Below are 22,193 nucleotides of genomic sequence, written 5' to 3'. Positions count from 1 at the left end.
GGAATCCGATGAGCTATGAAGCACTTTTTTCACAGGCGTTCCAGTAGGGGCGGGTAAGAACGTTAGAACAACACATTTAAAAGAAGTAATAAGGGGTGCAAAGTTTATGAAAAGTACAAAAATCACTTTAAAATATGCAAACAAAACTAAATTACATATATATATTTTAATTTGACCAGGTAAAGTCCACTAAAAAATTAACAATTTTTTTTAAAAGCTACCTGGCCACAAGCTCTATAAACGGGACAGAATGCCCGGTCTTGCAGATGTTAGCCAATCAGAAACAGGGGGGCGTGTCACAGCACGCTATACCAACCAATGGGATTACTCGATCCATGGATCTGTTGGCAATGAATCGACGCAGCGATTAACCCGTAAATATAAATTAAACCGGTATTTTGGATGTGTTTATTATATTGTTGCGGCAATTTCTACATTAAATTGAAGATGATTGTATTTTGATATCCGTTTTTATGTTAAGCTTGATACTGAGTGTCCGATTGTATGTTCAACTTTATTCAATGAGTGCATACAAAGCAGTGGTATTTTTACGTCCCATTGTATATTGATTCTGCTCGTGTGCACAATAAAATTGCGGTGTAAGAAGTTTACTCCCTCGCTTTGCAGAACTTATAAGTATAGTTGTTTATATGCATTTTTTTTAAACACAGGCCTTTTGTCAATCTACTGCTGGATGAATGCTTCATCGAGCTTCCCCCCGACCCACCACCTCTCTAATTCAACATCAACATCATCGGCCAGGGTCTCTCCACTGCTGGATGAATACCTCCCTCCCCTAGCCCCCCCCCCCTCTAATTCCCAATCAACATCATCAGCCAGGGTCTCTCCACCGCTGGATGAATACCTCACTCCCCTTGCCCCCCCCCCCCCCCTCTAATACACCATCAACATCATCAGCCAGGGTCTCTCCACTGCTGGATGAATATCTGCACCCCCCACGCCCCCCCCCCTCTAATTCACCATCAACATCATCAGCCAGGGTCTCTCCACCGCTGGATGAATACCTCACTCCCCTAGCCCCCCCCCCTCTAATACACCATCAACATCATCAGCCAGGGTCTCTCCACTGCTGGATGAATATCTGCACCCCCCACGCCCCCCCCCCCTCTAATTCACCATCAACATCATCAGCCAGGGTCTCTCCACTGCTGTATGAATATCTGCACCCCTCCGCCCCCCCCCCCTCTAATACACCATCATCAGCCAGGGTCTATCCACCGCTGGATGAATACCTCCCTCCCCTAGCCCCCCTCCCCTCTAATTCACCATCAACACCATCAGCCAGGGTCTCTCCACCGCTGGCTGAATACTTCACACCCCTAGCCCCCCCCCCTCTCTCCACCATCAGCCAGGGTCTCTCCACTGCTGTATGAATATCTGCACCCCTCCGCCCCCCCCTCTAATACACCATCATCAGCCAGGGTCTATCCACCGCTGGATGAATACCTCCCTGCCCTAGCCCCCCTCTAATTCACCATCAACATCATCAGCCAGGGTCTCTCCACTGCTGGATGAATATCTGCACCCCCACCCCCCCCCTCTAATTCACCATCAACATCATCAGCCAGGGTCTCTCCACTGCTGGCTGAATACTTCACACCCCTAGCCCCCCCCCCCCCTCTAATACACCATCATCAGCCAGGGTCTCTCCACTGCTGGCTGAATACCTGACTCCCCTAGCCCCTCCCCTCTAATTCACCATCAACACCATCCGCCATGGTCTCTCCACTGCTGGGTGAATGTCTGCACCCCCCACCCCCCCTCTCTAATTCACCATCATCAGCCAGGGTCTCTCCACTGCTGGATGAATGTCTGCACCCCCTACCCACCCCGTTGTTAAAATCTGGGGGGGGGTTTGTTTCCGTTTGGTGACGTCACGACGAGCCCACGTTTGCCGCGCGCTGCCATTGGTCGAAGGCGCGCGGGTTTTGAATTGTTGAGGGCGGGGGGGGGCGGGCTGTGGTTGGTGGCCGTGTGGGGGGGGGCCGCTTCACATTCACGCCAATGCCACTAATATCAGTGGCCCGGGTAATCGAACGAGATGATTGGCTGAGCGAACCAAGTTGCAGTGGGCTAACCACTGAGTCACCGCTCACGCGGTGAGAGCTTTTAATTCAAATCAAATTCGTCCGTAGCAAAGTTTTTTTTTTGGGTTGACGCGTTCTAAAGTTGGGCATGTTGTAAAGCAAGCAAGCCGTGTTCCCCGAGTATGTTGCATTTTCACAGGTTAGTGTGAAGTGCCCATTAAATATGCAACGCGTTTCCATGCCGTCTGTTGAAGGCGCTCGGGTTTGAATTATATCGAGGGCGGACGAGGAGGGAGCCCCACGTGGAGCGGCGAGTGAGAAGCCGGGGTGAGTGCACAGCTACCACCACCACCCCAACGCCTTTGCTCAATCCACCACTGGATACAAGACGTTTTCCCGAAGAACAACATCGTTCACCTCTGCTGCGATGTGATTAAAACAACTCGACACGCGGGATGATGACACGTTGTTTTAGTTTCTCGTCGCTACGTCTAAACGCGCACGGCCGGCGTTTATTTTCGTTGTTCCGTCTGCCGGCATTGTTTAATGTGTCGTGCTAGTGCTGTTATTACGTGTTGATTTTTTAATACTTCGTAATAAGCGTGGTGTTTAAGTGCAAGCGTGTGCTTGCATTTATATTTCAGCTATAATATCACGTTCTGCAACGTGTGCATTGAGGCATACAGTCGGCGCTTTGAGCCTATATAACGCACAGCTTAATCGTGAGTGTAAAGGCATCGCTTATTCACTCTTTGTGGAAACAGTACTCTATACACGTTCAAGTAAGCAATGTGTTGATGGCAGTGGTACGGACGAAGCGACATACAACACACGAGCACAATTATCGATACAGTACCCTATTTGATTCGAATCGTGGAAGGGAAAATCTGGGTATTTTCTAATAGGATTGAGACAAATTGTGTAACTTCCAGGCTTCTGTTATTCCGCGGCCGAATTAAATGATCCCCCGTGCCGTGCTTTTAATAGGGGTATACTCTTAGGTTTTTTCGGTAAAGTCACGTAGGTAAAAATAATAATATAATAAAATAATGATAAATGAAAATAATTACATTTTACTGGAGCAGTTACACACCTGATGACTGAGGCTTGTGTTGCTTCCAAAACGTCGTGATTTAATTTGGTTATTTTCATTGATCATTTTATTGTATTGTTATTTTTACCTACGTGACTTTACCGAAAGCTTCAAATCTAGAATATAATATGGGTACTTTGAGCATCCTCCCCGCTGGTCACTTTGAGTTGTTGTAGTAGGTTGTCGGTGGGGGGCACCGGTTCAGATATCACGTAAATGCCACTGATATCCGTGGCCAGGTATCGAACTCGGGTGGCTGGAGCTACCAAGTTGCAGTGCGCTCACCACTGAGCCACCGCTCCACGAGGAGAGAGGTTTTACTTGAAACCAAAATCGTCGTTGATGCCTTCTAAAGTTGGGCATTTGTTAAGCGCTGTCTTCCCGAGTGTGTTGCGTTTTCAAAAGTAGTGTAAATATCCATAAAGTAAATGTGAAAAGCGTTTTTAAACGCAGCACTTTGGTACATAAAAAAAACATTTAATGACTTGCCGAGTTGCTTGTAAATAAGTGGGAGGTTGCGAAACCGGTTAACCACCCCCTGTCTGCGTGGTGGCCAGGAGATTCTAGTACGGGACAGGTTTTACTGGTAGGAACATCCTGGTTACACCAGCCCACAGGGGATTATTGTGTCCGTCGTGCAGGGAGGGGCTGGGTGGGGAGGGTGGGGCTGGGTGAGGGTGGGGCTGGGTGGGGAGGGGCTGGTCACCCCGTGGTGCCCTTATAAAACTCAACGTTTAACCTACTCACGCCGGCTTGTGCCCGCCCTCACAGTCGGGCATATTTGCGGAATACACCACGCCGCCGTTGACCCTGGCCATTGACCGAGCAACCCAACGTTCCTACCAGCTCCCTCCGCAGGAATGTGTTATTTGATCAATCGCTGCAGAGCTTTGTTAATCCCGGTACTGTACGTAATGAAATTGGGCAACGTCTGCAGACTCGAGGTTTCATAGCTGGTCAAATAAATAGTATTATTGCTTATGACCAATTCAACCGAAATGCGTCCAGCCTCGACATTTCCGAAGTTAGCCAGTGGGGTTGTCCCGCATTTATGTTGAACTTCTCTTGTACCGTACGTTTGAGCAATGATGATGCTCAGACGGGTGATCACGCCATGCACGAAATTGCTGCTGCTATATTCGGCGGGGGGATGCGTTGTGGGCAACGGGACAAGGCAGCAGCAGCAACATCTGCAGTTGCTCTGCTCCCCCCACCACTTAGGCTCCCAGACTGCATTTAGCAGTGTGGAGTGTCCGTATCTGTCAACCCACACGGTTTACCTCGTATTTTTGTACAGGGAACTGAGTGTTCAGCTCCATACGGCGTACAAACTTTTCAATACTAGGGGAAAACACATCTATTTGGGTTTCTCCCTTGCGACGGGACTTTGTAGGATGAACGTTGACATTTTAAGGGCACGGGGTGACCAGTAAGGTCTGAATTGGTCTGTGAAAGGGGAGACGCTGATAATGGGTTGACAGGTATGAGTGTCTAATAACCCCCATCGTGTGGGGAGCCCCCCCCCCCTCCATCCAACAAGTGCATTGCAATACAGTTTGTATCAAATAACCATATACACGCTCACCTGGTTAGAGTGATAAAAGGTCATCGAAGGTTCAACGTCATTTGTGTTTGCTTGCAGCTGCTGCTGCAACCCTGCGGAGATGGCGAATAGGATGACGGTGTCGTCTCTGCTCAGCCTCTTCGACCAGATCGTCAGTCAAATGGAGCTGCTCAGCTGCGGCATGGAGCCCGGTTCGTCGTTTCCCCTAAAGCTCTTGAGACCAAGCAAAATCTGTTGCAGCATGCACAAGTGTCGGCATATGTGATGGTTCGGCCGTGGTGGCTTGAGCAGCGGTTTCAGCCTAATTCCTGGTGTCCCGAAGCATTTGTGAAAATCTGGATTGGGTACGGATGGAGGACGGACTTACTGCCAGCTCTCGGCCGTGTGTCCAGGCTGAACCTCTGGGAAATGTTGGTAGCTTTAAGCATGGAACATGCAGCACCTGGCTGATGTGGATGTATGTGTTTTGAACTTCTTTCACACCGTACGTAGCCAACCGTACTAATCGGAGGTGTGGGAATGGAAAAAAATACGTAGTGAAGTCTGATATTAGCTGAACTTACGTGTCATCTTTAGAACGCAATGTACGAAATGTGTATTCGTGCTCTTGCAACGCACCATCACCTAATTGTACGAACTTATATTGGCCACCAGGTGTCATGTATGACCCAGAGGAGGTGGCACTGTGATGAAGCCGAGTAGGAACTAATGTTGTTCATCCTGTCCCAATGCAGGAATTAGAAAGGAACTTTCTCCCCAGAAATTGCAAATTCCTGGAGTTAGCTTGCATGTTTATTTTCTTGAGAATATAGTTGGTTGCCTCTACCCACATGCACCTCAAGGCTTGACTGGAACCTGTTATACATGCTATCTGCCTCTGGCTTGTACAGTGTATTGTTCAACAAGCTATGCCAAACAGCAGTAGCATGTCCGCAGTGTTTTAGTCCGGCCCAACTTGTTGAGTGAATGTGTGTGATTATGACTTGGCTGGTTATTTGACACATCCAGAGTTTAATGTATGGCTCTATTGCACTCTCACGCACATGACAGAGTGAGGAGGCCCTCATCCAGCAGTGGATTTACAAAGGGCTGTATATATACATGCCTTTGTTGTTCGTAAAAGAAATGTATGCGGTGTATTTGGGGGCTGTGATTTGGCCTATTGGTAGCGTGCTCGCCGTTTGTTGCAGGGGTTCGCTGTGCAATCTTAGCAGCTGCCCTGGTTAATTCTATGGGTGTATTCAGCAAAGATATTCGCTGTCTGCTTCACAGTCGACGTTAAATATCCTGTAATGTATATATATAAAGGAGTATGCCTTTCCTGCCATTGTCAGTCCACATTTGATAAGTTACTCATAAATTACTTGGCAAAGGTCGCATATCAACATCGTACTGACAAACTAATGTCCGCTTGCAGCCCAGTGCTGCATTCACCTTGGGACAGCCTCCACCAGGGGTCTCCTCAGCTAGACTGTACCAGCGGCATCGACATGGTTGAGATGAGATGTGAAACGAAGCGCTCGGGACTTGCCGAGCCATTTTACCGCTTTTGTAAATGAAAATCCTCATCCTCTCCACACCTTTGCTTACGACTGTGACGCTCGTGCAGAGTTCATAAAGCTTGCGCGCAGCTTCCAGGAGTTCCAGGTGCGCTCGCGAAACATGGGGCAGCTGCTCGCTGCCAGGGAGGAGCAGCTGGCCCAGGCTGAGGCGGAGCAGAAAGCGCTCGAAGTGAAGCTGAAGCACGCGCGCAACCAGGTGGACGTGGAGCTCAGGAGGAGGCACAAGGTGGAGGCCGAGTGCGAGAAGCTGGTGAGTGCGCTCCTTGTGGGGGAAGAAATCGGCTGCTGGACGCCACTGTGGCGAGATGTTAACTACCTCGTCTGGTATGCAGGAGGTCGTGGGTTCAACCCTAACACATTTATTTCTGGAGTTTGCATGTTCTCCCTGTGGTCGCGTGGATTTTCTCCGGGTTTTTTCCTCCACATTTAGAAACATGTTTTGAGCATTTGGTGGCTATACATTTTCACATGGTAAACCACTTTGTTGAGCTATCATTTGTGGCCAAGTCGCTTCTGAAAAAGAGCTATATAGCTCAGTAGGCCTTACCTGTTAAAATAAAAAATAGTTTAATTTACATAGTTTAGTTTGGGATTGGTGGTATGAGAGGCCAGGAGGTGTCGATTCCTGAGCAAGCTCACTCGTGGTTCAGCCACCCAGTGAGGGGAGAAGTCACGTGGTGCAAGTGGGTTTGGTTCGGTGTCCACACATCCCAACCTCGCGCTTCACCCATTATGACCCTCGTCATTTGCGCTCGACAAAGGATGCCGCTTAAGACCTAAAAATGGAACTTCTACGTGTACACGTTACATGCTTTGTCGATCCACGGCTGGATAAGTGCCTTCCCCGTGCATTGCAGGTTGTGGGGTTATTTGACCGTACTTTACGATGGTCCGTGTAGGTTGCTGAAGACAGGGAGCATAGATGGAGTAAAGTACAGTATAACAATTGTTTTTTATGCGCTGCCCTTGTCTGGGAATGTTGCTCCGGAGCAGCCTATAACACCAGCATCCAAGCACTATCCACGCTCAACACCTGCTTAGCTTCTGAGATCTGACGATTTCGAGTGCACTCTAGGTAATTTGCTTGCAGGCGTAAACAATAAAACAGCTTCCCAAACTCCAGTTGCGCCTATAATCAAATAAAGGTAACACGATTACACATTTCACTAATCTGATTACTAATGATTATAATACATGAAGACTTGGATTTTAGAGTTATTGAGGACTGGAGTATGGTTAACTTGATAGAAACGATGCTTTTCCTTGAGAGAGCTGGAAACCTACAGAATTAATACGTTTTTCTATGGCATAGTCTTAACACAAGTTTGCATGGTTGCCTGTCCGCAGGAGAGTCAAATGCAGCTGGTGAGGGAGGTGCTGATGCAGGACTTCAGCCAAAGCCGTCTGCTCTTGAACGAGGAGCAGAGAACCGCACTGGCCTTCCTTGGTGGATGCGGCCCGACTTCCACCACTCGCAAGTCGCATGGCAGGTCGGTCAATATGTCACGGCCGCAGTTATGCATCAGCCAAAGCACCTGGGTTTTAAATTTAATTTAATACTCAAATCGATACTCTTGTCGGTTAAGTTAATAGAGGAAAAAGTAAATGGATCTTGAAATTGAAGCTAAGACATTAAGGAAACCACTAATCTCATTCTTATTCTAATTAACCCCCCCCCCCCCCCCTTACCTGATTTTCCCACTGAACATCCTTGCAGCAGCATCTAGAAAGTCTGGATTTTGTGTAGGAAATCTGTTTTGTGTGGGGAAATTGTTTTGTGTAGACAGCACTGATGGCCATGCACTTTCTGATAATACATAACGTCGTTTGTGCTTGACATCCTGAGCTGGTATCTGTCATCATGGTAATGGCTTTCCTTTTTTGCAGGATGTCCGCAATCAGGGAGTCGGTGCTGTCTACATCCATGCTTTCCGAAATCAGTTATGATCACACAGACGATGACTGGGTACGTGCAATGCCTCGGTTAAAACATCGAGTGTCGGCAAAACAAAAGGACAGCCGTTATATTTGGTGGCAGAATGTTCACCAGAACAGGGAGCCAGGGAATTGGTGTCTGTTTCAGTGATGCGGTTAAGATGTGCATTGCACGGACAAGGCTGGTGCACAATACTCTGCAAGAGTAGATCAGTGAGAGGCCGGCAGTTCCCAGCACATCTGCTGGGGCATCCCAGGTCGTTCCTGCAAGTTCTATAGCAGGCGATTCTTGATTTGGTCTTTTCACAGATCTGTTTTACATGGTGCTTCGAGGTCAGGCTTCTATCCATGATAATACCTATATATAATGGAGTGGGGTCATAGTACTCTGGGCTATGACAGAAGGACTCGTCAAGGGTGGTGTCTGCTGCATGATCTGTTCAGGTGGAAAGCACTTGTGGTGGTTTTAGAAGTATTTGGTCAGTCTCCAGCTACGGAAATATGCCTCCAACATTGTTGTGCCAGTTTTCTTTTGACTCTGGAATCCAGATTCTATGAAGGTGGTGAAGGCAACAATCTGTTTTCTGGCTTGTTCAGGAGTAAGCTGGTGAAATATGGTTATGCAACTGCCACGACCCGCCCACCGTGGAAAAAGCCCTCATCCACCAGTGGATTAACAACAGGGCTGTACATGTACTCCCATCTTTCCGAGTGGATGTGGAACTTTTGTGAAACTCTCTGCAGCTAGGTGTGGTGTGTCTTGTGAGTGCTAATGATTCTTGTACATGCAGGATGCTGACACTACACAGAGGGTTGAGCAACGGGCAACGAGAAGAGAAAGGCGGGTAAGGAAAATGCAGGGGATGATCGTGTATATGCATATAGAGCTGGGACGATTCGTCGATTAAGTTTATTAATCAGCAAAAAATTGTAGTCAACTCCTTTTTTGTAGTTAAACATGCCCCTTTAAAAATGGCGACCGCCTCAATATCCTGCTTTCCAATGGTGGGAAACCCCCTACAAGCCATGCCCATCATGACGAGCCGATGATGTTACAAAATTCTAGATTTTAAGCTTTCGTGACTGCAAGGATTCATATTCTTAGATTTTTTCGGTAAAGTCACGTAGGTAAAAAATTAAAATTAATAAAAGCATTCGTGCTGTGACGGTTCCATCTGAAGACGGAAGCTTGTGTTGCCTCCGAAATGTCGTGATTTTTATTTTATTTTACTTTTATTAATTAAATTTTTTTACCTACGTGACTTTATCGATGTTACAAAGGCCTGTCCATCACCTAGCCAGCTGTACATGGGAGGAAAGAGGTGAGACTTTTTTTCCACAATTGTTTTTCATGTTATTTGATTAGTTGAGTAATCGAACCGAAAACCTGTAGAGTAACCCATTACTTATAAAATCAGATAGCCCATCTATATATGCACACACACACCTGTTGGGCCATGCTTATGTTCAATGCAGTCTGAATATATTTGATTGCCTTCTTAATTGAGTTATTACATTAATTATGTATGTATATATCATATAATATCCCCTCGTGCATTTTACAGCTGGCTGTGGGAAGGTAATGAATCATGATTCATGTCTGGAGAAAGCCATTTGTACATCCCTTGGTATTCGTTTGTATATCTGTCAAAAGTATGTGACTTGTTATCCTCTGACCCCAATAAAGCACTTGGTCCATGAAAGCACTTAACTGCCTCACTTGAGAAAATGCCATAAATTCCTCATGACCGCTGCTGTCAGTGCACGCGAGGTCTGAAACATGGCCTGGAATTCTTGCATCTTCCACCAGAGGTCTCTCGGGGTCGGGCATCCAGAAGTGTGGACCATGCAGCCCAAAAGGTCCTGCGTGCCTGGAGAGATGCCCACAGCAAAGGCATTCAGTGACAAGGTCTCTCACCACTTTACTTGTTTGGTTAAAAAATATGCCTACTGGAGCACACTTTTCAATGCTCATGGTCACATTTCAAGAATAATCGCAGGCCGAGTGACTCGGCAGTTTCGAGAGTACGGCTCGCATTGAGAAGGTTGAGAGTTAAAATCCTGGTCAGGGGGTTGATCAGCACATCATCCGTCCAGGATCTATTAAACGAGTCGGTGGGCTCATCAATTTCACAAGTACGCTCGCCATTCCACCACATTTAATGTATTAGAATTACATTCATGTTCAAATTCTCCTTCATTCCATTTGCCTAAATATTTTCCTTGTTTTGTTGTTTGCTGCTCCCTACTTGCATAGATAATTTACCAGGGTGAGGGTGAGGAGATGGATCTGAACCTGACGGGGCTCGTGCTGGACACTGACAGGATCCGAGCTGACCCCACGCAGCTCAACTTGAGCGTGGAGATGCTGTCCAGGCGCCGGACGAGCCGCGGCAGACGCCTCTCCGCTCTCATTGGTGCGGTGACATGGCCTAATGGGACACTTTTCAAATCCAGCAGCAGCTCCAATTAATCACTCACAATGAGGCCACTGTTCATGCAAATTATGCAATTGGGATTGTACAGAGCAATCATTTCCCTCTATTGCAAAAACAAATTTGGTAGGATCCTCCTGATATATGTATGTTAAACTTATTACGCATCTTGTGTAACCAACCGTGCTAATTGGAGGTGCGGTATGTATAACCGTGAGACTTTCCTGGGTAACGGCTATATCTTTATATCCAACTGTGAAGCTTGGTTAGAAATCTTCAAATATTAGATGAGATTCACAATGGGCTTCGTGCCCTTCTCCAAGCTCATTGCCATCCACTAGTTTTAACACTTTCCAACTACGATTGTTGAAGGTTTTCCATTAGCTCCCTCCGTCCATTCATAAATAACGAGGTGGGCCACTATAGATCTTTTAAAGATAATCCAATATGAACAAACCTGTATAATAAAGATGTTTTTGGGCATGTACCCTAAAGACAAATGGACACGTGAAATTTTTGTCCAAATTTGGAAATACAAGTCACCTATAAAGAAAAATTAAACTATTCAAATCCGTTTTGCCCTGACAACTAACTACCTGTTTATTGGTTTCCATACATATAATGAAACATTTCAGAAGGCAAATGCATATTGGAAAGTGTTACTCAATTATTCTATATGCATGAGTCATGAAAGAAATGTTTTTCCATTTGGAACTGTCGACCAAACTACGTCAGAAAGCCGCACCAACGAGGATCACACCATAGTGTATCCCTATGAACATTGTTTAACGCATAGCAATGGAATGGATTTCTGTTTATAATTCTCACAGCTGGAAAAAATAAATTTAAGTAAAATCCACATTTTATCCAATGGGATTTTTGTAATGCATTCATTGGTGACTGACAATTCGCTACACTAATCGTGGTTGGGGTGCCTGGATCCAAACACAGGGTGTTGGTGGGGCCGGCTCGGTGCTCGTGCGCACTATTAAACGCCGTGGCTACCTGACCACCTCATGCTCGTCTAGTTTCTAAAGCGGTCACAACTTCGTCGTTGTGGCAACAAAGATAGACCAATGCATGGGAAGCGCACTGTTACTACCATCCCAGTGGCTTCGTGCACACATTGGTCTGTGGTCAGTGTTATTTGTTCATAGTAGTCGAATCATTGATCCTCAACTAAAATGTTGTGAAAGGGTCATCTAGTACATTTATTGCTATTCTTATGGCAAGTTGTAAGCTTATGCAGCCCATTTTGTGGGTTTTGAGCAGATTATACGAAATGTATTTCAACTTATTGTACGTAATCTGCATGAAGATGTGGACATTAATTACGGTGTTTGAGGATTGCAAACACACATCTCTCCATGCCTCTTCGTTGCAAATGTTTATTTCTGATCCATATGTGTCAGCAGGTAGTATAGATTAATGAAAAACTTTGTTTTTCAGACATTGGTGTGTTGCTTACATCATTAAGTTAAGTTTTCCAACAACACTTTTCTTGTCAGGTTGCTGTATTTTTAATTGTATATACAAGTATTTCATCCATCAACATCTCGACGCAAACCTCATTGTGTGTGATAGAGCAATCCACCATGGAGAACTGTGGAGGGGAAACCTTGCAGGGTACTGTGTCCACGCTGTCCATGAAGAGCAGCCCCCCTTTTGGCACGGAGTTGGAACGACAGCACTCCTTTGTCCCCAAAACGGTACGCACTCGATGCAGCATTTGTTACAAAAGTGTATCCAGATCGGTCACGCAGCTTGTGGAGTTGCATACACGTTTTTGTGGCTTTTGTAAAATTTTGGAAGAAATGAAGACAGTGATATAGTCTGAGGCCAATGAACGATCCACTGTGGCTGTTGGGCATGCAGTGAATTACCCCATTCCCTCTCCTCCCAGTGATTCGGTGAACTATCACAATTTGGGGTTGCAATTCAAATTAGCCCAGCAGTGACAGAGTTTCACATTTTTAATCAAGCAGTCACCCTAGTTTTTACTGCGGGTGTATTAACCGTAAACGTACCTGCCATCTGCTTCACAGTTGAATATTCCTTGATGTCATTTGCAATAGTTGGCCAATGTGCGTAGGTGCTATGGATCAAATTTTAATCATCGCGACTTGAGTCATTAGATTCAGTGTAGCTTCAAGACTCCGTTTTTTTTTTACATTTTTACCGCTTGTATTTTTTCTCTTTATTTCTTCTAAAAGTCTATTGGCTCAGTCTAAATGTAACGGCGTATAATCGAGGTACCTTCGGCTTAAGAACCAAGTTAATTCATGAATTGATGCTTGGCTATGGGTCTGCCGGCCATGCACCATTTATGGGGGCATTTTTTTATTCTGTTTCTCTGTCGCCACTGCCGCTGCGGCCGCCGGGGTCACAGGTCATAAAGCCAGAGTCGTGTGTGCCGTGCGGGAAGAGGATCAAGTTCGGCAAGTTGGCACACAAGTGCCGCGACTGCCGCATGGTGGCGCATGTGGAGTGCAAGGAGCGCTGCCCACTCCCCTGCGTGTCACGCCCGCTGGCATCGGCATCCGCCCACCCCAGAGAGGTGCTTACCATTCCCCCTCCACCTCACAAAGAGTACCCGTCTCGTTAAAAAAAATAACTCTGACTCGCATTCATTCTCAACTGCTGAATGAAGGACTCCCTAACCTGTTGCCGTCTCTCAGAGTGTTGCGATGCAACAATCCATCGGGCTCTTGCACACGAGCTTATTTCATCGCTGCATATCTGTGCTTGACATTATCCGGATCGTATTTGATCCTTTATTCATCTTTTGCTCTAACAAAGCAGTGTTCTCATTTCCCCATTTACGAGATTCATTACTGTATGAGATATCAGTCAGTTGATAACTTTCATTGACAACCAAGTAAGATATTACTTAATTCATGAATAATAACGAGCAGCAGTTGTATTATTATTGTTGGAAGGGTTGTTTGTAGGCACATGTAAAACAGGTAAAGGTGCAGCCCTGCAATTACCTGCACATGCCACTGCTGGTGGAAAGGCTTCCACTAAAAGGAGCTCTGGAAAGTCCCTCTTAAGGATATTTGGCCTACTCTTCCACTCTGGCCAAACATCTTGTAATAAGTGGGAGTACTCACAATTTACCCCTCGCACGAGAGCTGCCGCTTGAAGAACTGCGGTGTGCCTACATCCATATACATACTGCTGGGTGGAGAGGTGGGGGGGGCATTTAAGAACATTTCCCATTGTGTCAACTACCACGCAGGAATATGAAATCGAACTCACGATCTCTTGATTGCAACTCAATTGTGCTAACCATTACACCGCGTCAGGATCCCAAGTGCACGTATTTCTTTACTTTAGGGGACCGTTGCAGACTTCTCGCCACCAACTGCGCCCATGATCCCATCCTTGGTGATACACTGCGTGGATGAGATTGAGAGGAGAGGGATGAAGGAGGTGAGATGCATGATGATCCTCGCGCTGTTCGCAGTCTATTGATCACAGAATTGACTTAACATTTGTAAGTAGATGCCATGGTTTTATAATTATGAAGGCAACTATATATTCTTGCAGGAAACATTGATTTCTTAGAAAATGGGGAATGGATCGTGAGTAAATGACAAACCAAATGTTTTTATGCATTATATTTTTATAACACGATTGCCCTTTATACCAGGGTAATTTAGCTCTGCATCACTCTCCAGAACCATACAAATAGAACACTCCATGGTCCCTACCCATTGCTATGATACTTAAGACAACCAATATGAAAAACATAATACAGCATATACAACATATATAACAAGTATTGAACAGTCGGGTAATTATAGCATCTTTGTAATAAATCTTGGCACCGTGGAGCAGATGTTAACATTCACCAATCATAAGGAATTCGCAGTGATTAACACCTTAATTTCAATGGAACATTTAATAAAGCATATTATGATACATCTCAGTGGGATAGCATCGTTAGCATGAGCCCTGGTGCAAGAGATGAAATGGGGCCCCTTGACCAGTTTTCCCCCTCCTCACAGCCTGGCACCTGGTCACCCTCCAGCCAGTGGGCTGAGGTTTCAGTTGCATTGCCTGCACACTCGATAGCTAGACCACTAGTGTGGTGTGCAAAATTGAGTTTGGAAACCCAGGCTCAGTGATGTGCAAGGACAAATATCCCTCTTATAGCCTTAACAGACTTGGGGCAAGTGGTGTTAGCGAGCACCTATGAAAGGCTGGGTGGCCAGCACCACGCCCAGCCTTTGTCTCCCTAGTGGGAATGTTTACACATTGCATCAGGTACTCATTTGAGGCTGAGTCGACCTCGGGGATGCTCAGGATCGCTTCAGATATTATCGTCACTGGTGTTGAACTTGAGTTGTAATCAAACCCAGGTCGCTGGGATCATAGCGCGGCCCGCTAACCGCGACGCGACCGCTCCCCTACGGAATGCATTGCTCTCATACACACACACACATCCTTACCCTTAACTCTGCAAGCAAATCCGGCGGTTGACACTCGTGTCCACTTGCAGGTGGGCCTGTACCGCGTACCGGGTAGCGACCGTGATGTGAAGGAGCTGAAGGAGCGCTGGCTGCGAGGGAAGGGCCTCCCCGCGCTGGCGCGTGTGGATGACGTGCATGTGGTGTGCGGCCTCCTCAAGGACTTCCTCCGCAGCCTCAAGGAGCCGCTGCTCACGCACCGTCTGCACCACACCTTCCTCGAGGCCATTGGTCAGTGGTTATCGTGCTACGCTGTGAACCTGGCGACCGATCAATATATATATTTTTTCTCCCAGGTCAAGCCCGCTGAGCTATGCAGCTCTTTTCAGAAGTGACTTGGCCACAAGTGATAGCTCAACGAAGTGGCTTGTGGAAATTATAGCAGTCAAATACTTTAAATGCATGTTCCAAAATGTGGAGGGGAAAGACTGGAGACCCAGAGAAAAATCTATGCGACTAAGGGGAGAACATGTAAATTCCAAATATACAGGCATCAGGGTTAGGATCGATCCCACGACCAGTATACCAGGCGAGGTAGTTAACATGTTGCTACCGTGGCGCCCCTGAGTTGGAGTCCTGACCAAGGCTAATATTAATTGCGACTGATGGTAATGAAAGGGTTCTCATCAACTGGAAGAGTGATCCTCATATAACCAGAGAAAACATCAACAGATTTATAATTCTTTGCAGGAGCAATCTTTCTTGGGATGTTTGGCCAGTTCCGTTTTTGAATATTTTATACACAGGGGGATGAAATCCAAAATACCAGAAAACATCCACGCGTAAAGTCATATAAATGTAGAATTTTTATGATGAAGGATAAACCCATCGGGGTGGAATGGGAATGCAGTCGGTTAGCGCACTGCGCTCTGGTTCCCAGCCATGATGAACGTCAGTGGTGAGTAATATCTGCTGAGGGCTCGGGTCACTCCCTTAACCAACCCACGCTGACCAGTGTGGCCAAATATGGTTAAATAAAAACCCATGACGAACATTGCATGTAAGAAGGCCTTCACCCAGCAGTGTATCGTCAAAGGGTGGTATTATAATAGCATCTAAATGGAATGTCATCACAAGATACTTTACAATTCGAAACAAAAAAGATAGAAAACATATGGGGTTGGTCAGGACAGGGAAACATTGAAGGTTAAATTAGTTCACGACATCCTTGGTCGCTGGCTGTAATCACATCATTTTTTTTATTGGAAAAGTGTTCAAATGATGGGGGGAGGTTATTGTGGTTTGTTTGAAACTGTTGCAACTGATGTATATCCTCATCATTGGAAAAGGGTGAGATGATTTAGGTACTAATGCCATGTTACTCTGAACTGGCACCGCTGAGTTCCTTTCCAGGTTTCAGCCATCTGTCGTTAAACATTGTACATAAGCAGACAAAGACACCTTCCTACATGTCCTCGAAACATAAAAGTAATTTTTACACATCCCGTCAGTCGAGACACATAAAGCAATGCACCATAGCCATCCCGTCGTGCATGTAAAATCAGTTTGTCCGAGTACGTATGACGCCATGATATTGTACGACTATCTTGAGCGTCAAAAATGGTGGACGACAATGTGTTGTTTTTCTGAATTGTAGTACAATCGTAATTGATTGACAATATCTTCAAAAGCAAAAAAAAAGTTACTTCAATATTTTACAAACGAATGCACGTGTGTATTGTGTCCTGCAATGTTCGTGTGAAATCGTGGAACTACCCACCAGCAATTTCAGACGAGGACAACCGCGCGGCAGCAATGTACGGAGCCATCGGGCTACTCCCACAGCCGAACCGTGACACCCTGGCCTACCTGATGCTGCACCTGCAGAGGTGAGGGCCTCATCTCTAACTGCCACAGGACATGACGTACTGGATACAGCTATTTTTAAATCCTTTAAGTTCACTTGCTTGCTTGCTTGCGCGCTTACGACCGTGCAAATCTTTCGGTCGTTTTTTAACCCACTTCCCGTGATCCAATCGAGCTGACATTTTGCACACAGACTCGTTGTGCGTGACAATTTATTTTCGTAAAAGAAAATTTCCAAAATTTTACACTTTTTAGGAAAATAAATTTCATATTTAATTTAAAATACCAATGTGATAAAAATGAAACTCTTACTCAAGAAAAACAGAAATGAATAATAAAATAAAACCGATGCCACGCATATAAAGGATTTATAGTGAAAAACTTTGTTTTTACGGGTAATTTTTAGTGTTATATTTTACGGATCATTTTAATGCCTCGTGTCGTGGTTTTCACACTCGACTTGCAATCCAGGGGTCGCCGGTTCGATTTACGGGTGCGGCATTTGAAACGATGGTGCAGGTTTCTTAAATCCCCCCCGCCTCTGTCCACTCAGCACTATAGTTAGTCGATCGGCAAGTTACATGTGGTGGGGTACAATATTTAGCCGGTGTGGATGAGTAGGCCAGAATGCACTCTGCAGTATATCTACACCTCAAACCTGTGGAGGAGATCCTTCAGCCAGCAGTGGCATAGGCAAGAAATTACAGGCTGCACCTTTACCCCATGCCGCACACGTACATGAAATAAACCCTTAGCATTGGTGTTGAAGTAAATGCTCTCGCTGTTTTGGTAATGTAATTCCCAATTGTAGGGTTCGTCATGTTCATTATGTAACATGAGTGGGAAGCCCGTTGAGATTTAACGCAAATGAATGACTTCGGGGAGTTTATTCACTCCCACTGCGATTTGATTAATTAAATTTGATGAATTAAAATTTCACAGTAAGACAATAATGTTTGTGTTATAATAATATAATAACAATGTCTAGCACGATAGTTACATTTTTTTTGGCAGTTGGGTATGACATCATTTTGTGTATGTGTAATGCGCTAGTGTAGCCCACTTACAATTTTTTGTGAGCTCTCCATCCTTCGTACAATCATACACAGGAATAACCTAATGCAATAATGTTAAAAGTAGATTGATGAAGCAAATGTAACAATTTCAAGAGGAGGTCTGTTGTATGATATTGCAACCGGGGGACGTGTCGGTGCCAGGCTATTGTAAATAATAGAATAGTCTGGTCAAAGGTCATATATTTTCAAAATGTCAAGCTTGTGCGCATAAAATACATATCACAAACTTTCAAATTACAATTTGGTGGCGTGGTCTCGGTAAGGTGGAGTATTCCAGACAGACGTATAGAGCAGTGGTTCTTAATATTTCCTGCAGCTCTGCACTCTTTGGTTCTCAATCGTTGAAAAAATATATAATATTCATAAATACATAGAGGTTTCATGAAACAAAGTAGTTCTACTTATGTGTTCGTGCTTAATTTGTGTTTCGATTATTTACTTTCTGGAAAAATATGGCATGTCTTGCATCCCCAAAAAGGGAATCTCGTACCTCCAGGGGGGGGGTGCGTGAACCCCAGGTTAAGAACCACTGATATAGGCATACCGCTTATTATATTATTTACATTATATAGCTAGGAGGCTTTATTTTCACAAGAGGAAGATGCTGCCCCTCGGTTGAATCCACTGAGGCTTGTGTGTTGGTCTCACATTGCATTGCCATTTGCCTGTGGCCTGCTTTTGCACCTTGCTTGTGAAGAGTGGCGGAGAGCACGGAGTGCAAAATGAATCAGTCCAACTTGTCCCGGGTGTTTGGACCGACGCTCGTGGGCCATGCCACTGCCAACCCCGAGCCCATGGTCATCATCAGAGACACGCGGCAGCAGCCCATGGTATGACCATCGCCACCGCCGTTTTCCCGCTCGCTGACCCTGAGGCTTGAGGTCACAGGATGTATATTACCTCTACAGGAATAAAAGGTGCTGCATGGAGGGCGAGGAAGGTGCTGGCACAGTGATTAGCGCAGTCTGCTATGAATACAGCAACTTGAGTTTGTCTCCTGCCCATGGTTAACATCACTAGCGAGTGGCATCTGAACTGGTTCTGTGACCCCTACCCCCTTCAACCTGCAGTCATCAATATAGTGCAGTATGGTCAAACAACCCCCATGAAATGTTGTGGAGAGACTTTCATTCAGCAGGAGACTGACAAATGTTTGAAAATAATAAAATTGATAACATAGATAAAGTACACCATAAATAATTCGCATGCAATTATTCGTTACGGACACAGCTCTTAACTGGGTGTGGTTCGTGGAGAGGTCAAGAAGTCATTGTGGCCAATGATGTTGATGCAATTACAGCTTGCCATCGCTTCTTCCTCATTCCCCAGGTGTGGCACAGTCTACACTGACCTCCCAAGGTCTGCTATTAAAATATTCCCCCATAACCATTTTTGTCTTCCCGAGAAAAGAGTGCTTCATAGTTGAGGGGAATCTTATTCATGAAGTAGAGTACATGTGGTGAACAAAAACATTTGGGCGACTCTGAGACAACTTTGTGCACCAATGCTGCAGGTGGTGGACCACTTAATGTCGCTCCCGGCCGAATTTTGGCAGCGTTGGGTAACATTCACAACATTTGTGGACAAAGAAAACAACGACAGCTCAACGGCAGCCGTCATCTCCAATGTCTACGCCAGTGTCTGCACGCCCCCGTTGAGAAGCCACTTCGGTAACGCACTTGCACGTCACAGCAAATAATTAATCGCAAGCCGCGTTTACATCCACTCGGTCTTTGGGTGCACCATTTGAAAATGTGATTGGATGTGTCCAACAAGAAGTGAATTCAGATAATAATTTTTTTTTTTTGATGAGATCACATCATACCTAAGATCTACTCCTAAGAGAACCTTCATAGCCTTTCCAGAATACTGGTTGATTTTTTTTTCATATTAACAAAAAAATGCAGCTGCACATTGCACCAGGATGGTTGGGAAATGACAAAACTGCACCGTGCATTTATCACGAGGACTGAGAATTAAGAAACTGCAGAGTAAAAAATTCTGCAGGCTCATGTTATAAATATTGATGATATTTAATTAGCTGTTGTGTTGTTGTGCACCAGGAGGCAACTTGCTTGGCCCCCTGGTAATACCGGATACACCAAAGATTTCGCCCCAGACCAATCGCATGCACCTGAGCAAGATCCCGATCAACACGATGTAAGTTCGCTCGCACTGCCAATGAGGTGATGAATGGGGCCATCTTGGAGAGTACGTCAAGGTGGCACGCTCTTTTAATGCTGTGACATTTGCTTTTATTTCCTGCCAGGAATTCTGGAAAGAATAGGCCGATGCCTTCGGGGAGGAAGATCGGAAACTACTGGTCTTCTCCATCCCTCACTTAAACTCTTCAGTCCCGGTGCACATCCGTTAACGAATTCCACGGATGGACCTTGGCCTGGGACTTTTATGATTGAAAAATTATGGATGCAGCTTCTGTTTGTGCTGCCATCAAAATGAACAGCAAATAAATAACAATACTGATTAGCAGAGGTGGGACAAAGTCATTGTTATGCAAGTCCAAGTCGAGTCTGAAGTCATCAAATTCATGACTCGAGTCTGACTCGAGTCCAAGTCACATGACTCGAGTCCACACCTCAGCTGATTAGTGCATACGGGATCCCCAATGGTGTTTTCCCTTTTCGTCACTCAAAACATGTGTGCTTAATGCCACTTGTGGTTCCTCGGCTGTGATGCATACAATAATGTGTGTGTGTGTGTGCTGCCATTGTATACGACCAGATTGTGTGCTACAATGTACAGTGTCACGGTCAAGCCGAGATGTATGTAGTTCCTGCTCATTGTGTGCATCAATCACGGTGTGCACGGTGTAGCACTGTAGCAAGTGCACATGTTGATTTGCTGCCAATTATCACGTGTTGGTGTGTGCGGTGTACAGTTTGTATTAGACGTGTGTGTTGAAGTGCTGTAGCAAGAGAGGGCACACTTTAAAAGTTGAACTTTTTCATATCACGTTTTTTCTTGCACATATAACAACTTGGAACAGTTTGTAGGTCAATGTATTTATTGCATTAATAATGAAGTGTGGCTGTTTCAACCAGCTCTATTTTTAGCACGTCGCAAAGTATTGCCCCGATCGCGTACTCAAGTGTTTGGTATCATCCATCTGTTATTAAAGCACTCCGTACCCAGCGCAGGCAGAGGTGCATCAGTTCGTGTTTTAAAATTAATGCACACAAAGCAGCACATGGGAGTGTTAGTCTGTGACCCTGAATTCCTAGACATGTAGCCTGTGAAAGGTATTTTCTGTGTTCTGTTTGACCGTAGTCTGTATTGTTTACACAAATACTAATACTTAATTATACTTGAAAATGGGGGGGGGGGGGGGTAAAACAAAAGTTGGAATGTGAATAAAAAAATAAAGGTTTTATTGGATAACCAGTCTGGATAAAAAAAGTTGTTTTTGTAAGTTTTGTTTCTTTTTAAGTGTACATGTTTCATCATCGTTATTGGACATGATCTGCCCACTGCTGGAAAGAAAGCCTGCTCACGTGATCGTCACCTTTCATGGGCTTGTGATGCCATAAATCCGTCCGTTGCTTTTCAAATTCCATGTTGGGCAGTCCCTCCATCGTTAGTCTCGATGAAGTGTTCTATGTTGAAATTTTTAATTATTAACGTACACTGAAAAACATCCTCGCTGGCATAAATAACATCCGTTTAGTGTATGCCTAAGGCGACAGCGCTACCGTCAATTTGTGATGGCAGCCTATCCAGGGCCAACCTCCACCCTTGATAATTGGTTCTTTACCCTTCTATCTGGCAACAAAACTGACACCTTTTTACAAGGAGTCATGTTTGCATAGACTGCAATACCTGCAGTCATAAATACAAACAAAAGACATAACTCTGATAATGTGCACTGTCCTTGAAGTTGATTGGTCCACACCCGAGACAGCTTTCCTTAAAGCTGTCTCGGGTGATTGGGTGTGGACCAATCAACTTCAAGGACAGTGCACATTATCAGAGTTATGTCTTTTGTTTGTATTTATGACTGCAGGTATTGCAGTCTATGCAAACATGACTCCTTGTAAAAAGGTGTCAGTTTTGTTGCCAGATAGAAGGGTAAAGAACCAATTATCATATTTTTACTGGCAAATGAGGTCCCCATAGTGTAGATGTTTGCCCCAACCTCCACCCTTGTTTGTTAACTCGATAGAATGACAAAATGTAATTGA

The 22,193-nt window shown here is 45.2% G+C and overlaps 1 protein-coding gene across 2 annotated transcripts; it reads left to right on the top strand.

Annotated features, from left to right (window-relative positions):
• Positions 1 to 2,036: 2,036 nt before the first annotated feature.
• On the top strand, positions 2,037 to 21,329 carry LOC133344672 (rac GTPase-activating protein 1-like). Of its 2 annotated transcripts, none has more exons than XM_061554726.1 (17): positions 2,037 to 2,375; positions 4,784 to 4,896; positions 6,315 to 6,517; positions 7,615 to 7,757; positions 8,155 to 8,233; positions 8,994 to 9,047; positions 10,013 to 10,111; positions 10,460 to 10,619; positions 12,222 to 12,346; positions 13,027 to 13,194; positions 13,977 to 14,072; positions 15,145 to 15,343; positions 16,836 to 16,941; positions 18,692 to 18,824; positions 19,508 to 19,664; positions 20,058 to 20,154; positions 20,264 to 21,329. In XM_061554726.1, exons 2-17 carry the CDS (start codon positions 4,806 to 4,808, stop codon positions 20,337 to 20,339), a joined length of 1,986 nt encoding a protein of 661 aa, XP_061410710.1. In that variant the 5' UTR covers positions 2,037 to 2,375; positions 4,784 to 4,805; the 3' UTR covers positions 20,340 to 21,329. The 2 variants fall into 2 exon arrangements, with proteins under 2 accessions (XP_061410710.1, XP_061410709.1); XM_061554725.1 differs by having other exon boundaries at positions 2,038 to 2,477.
• The last annotated feature ends 864 nt before the right edge of the window (positions 21,330 to 22,193 follow it).

The sequence above is a fragment of the Lethenteron reissneri genome, chromosome 20 (assembly GCF_015708825.2).
Source record: "Lethenteron reissneri isolate LAM-NWPU_2019-01 chromosome 20, ASM1570882v1, whole genome shotgun sequence".
Lineage (NCBI taxonomy): Eukaryota > Metazoa > Chordata > Hyperoartia > Petromyzontiformes > Petromyzontidae > Lethenteron > Lethenteron reissneri.
Note: the sequence above shows the minus strand (reverse complement) of the source record. Positions and strands in the feature narration are given on the sequence as shown.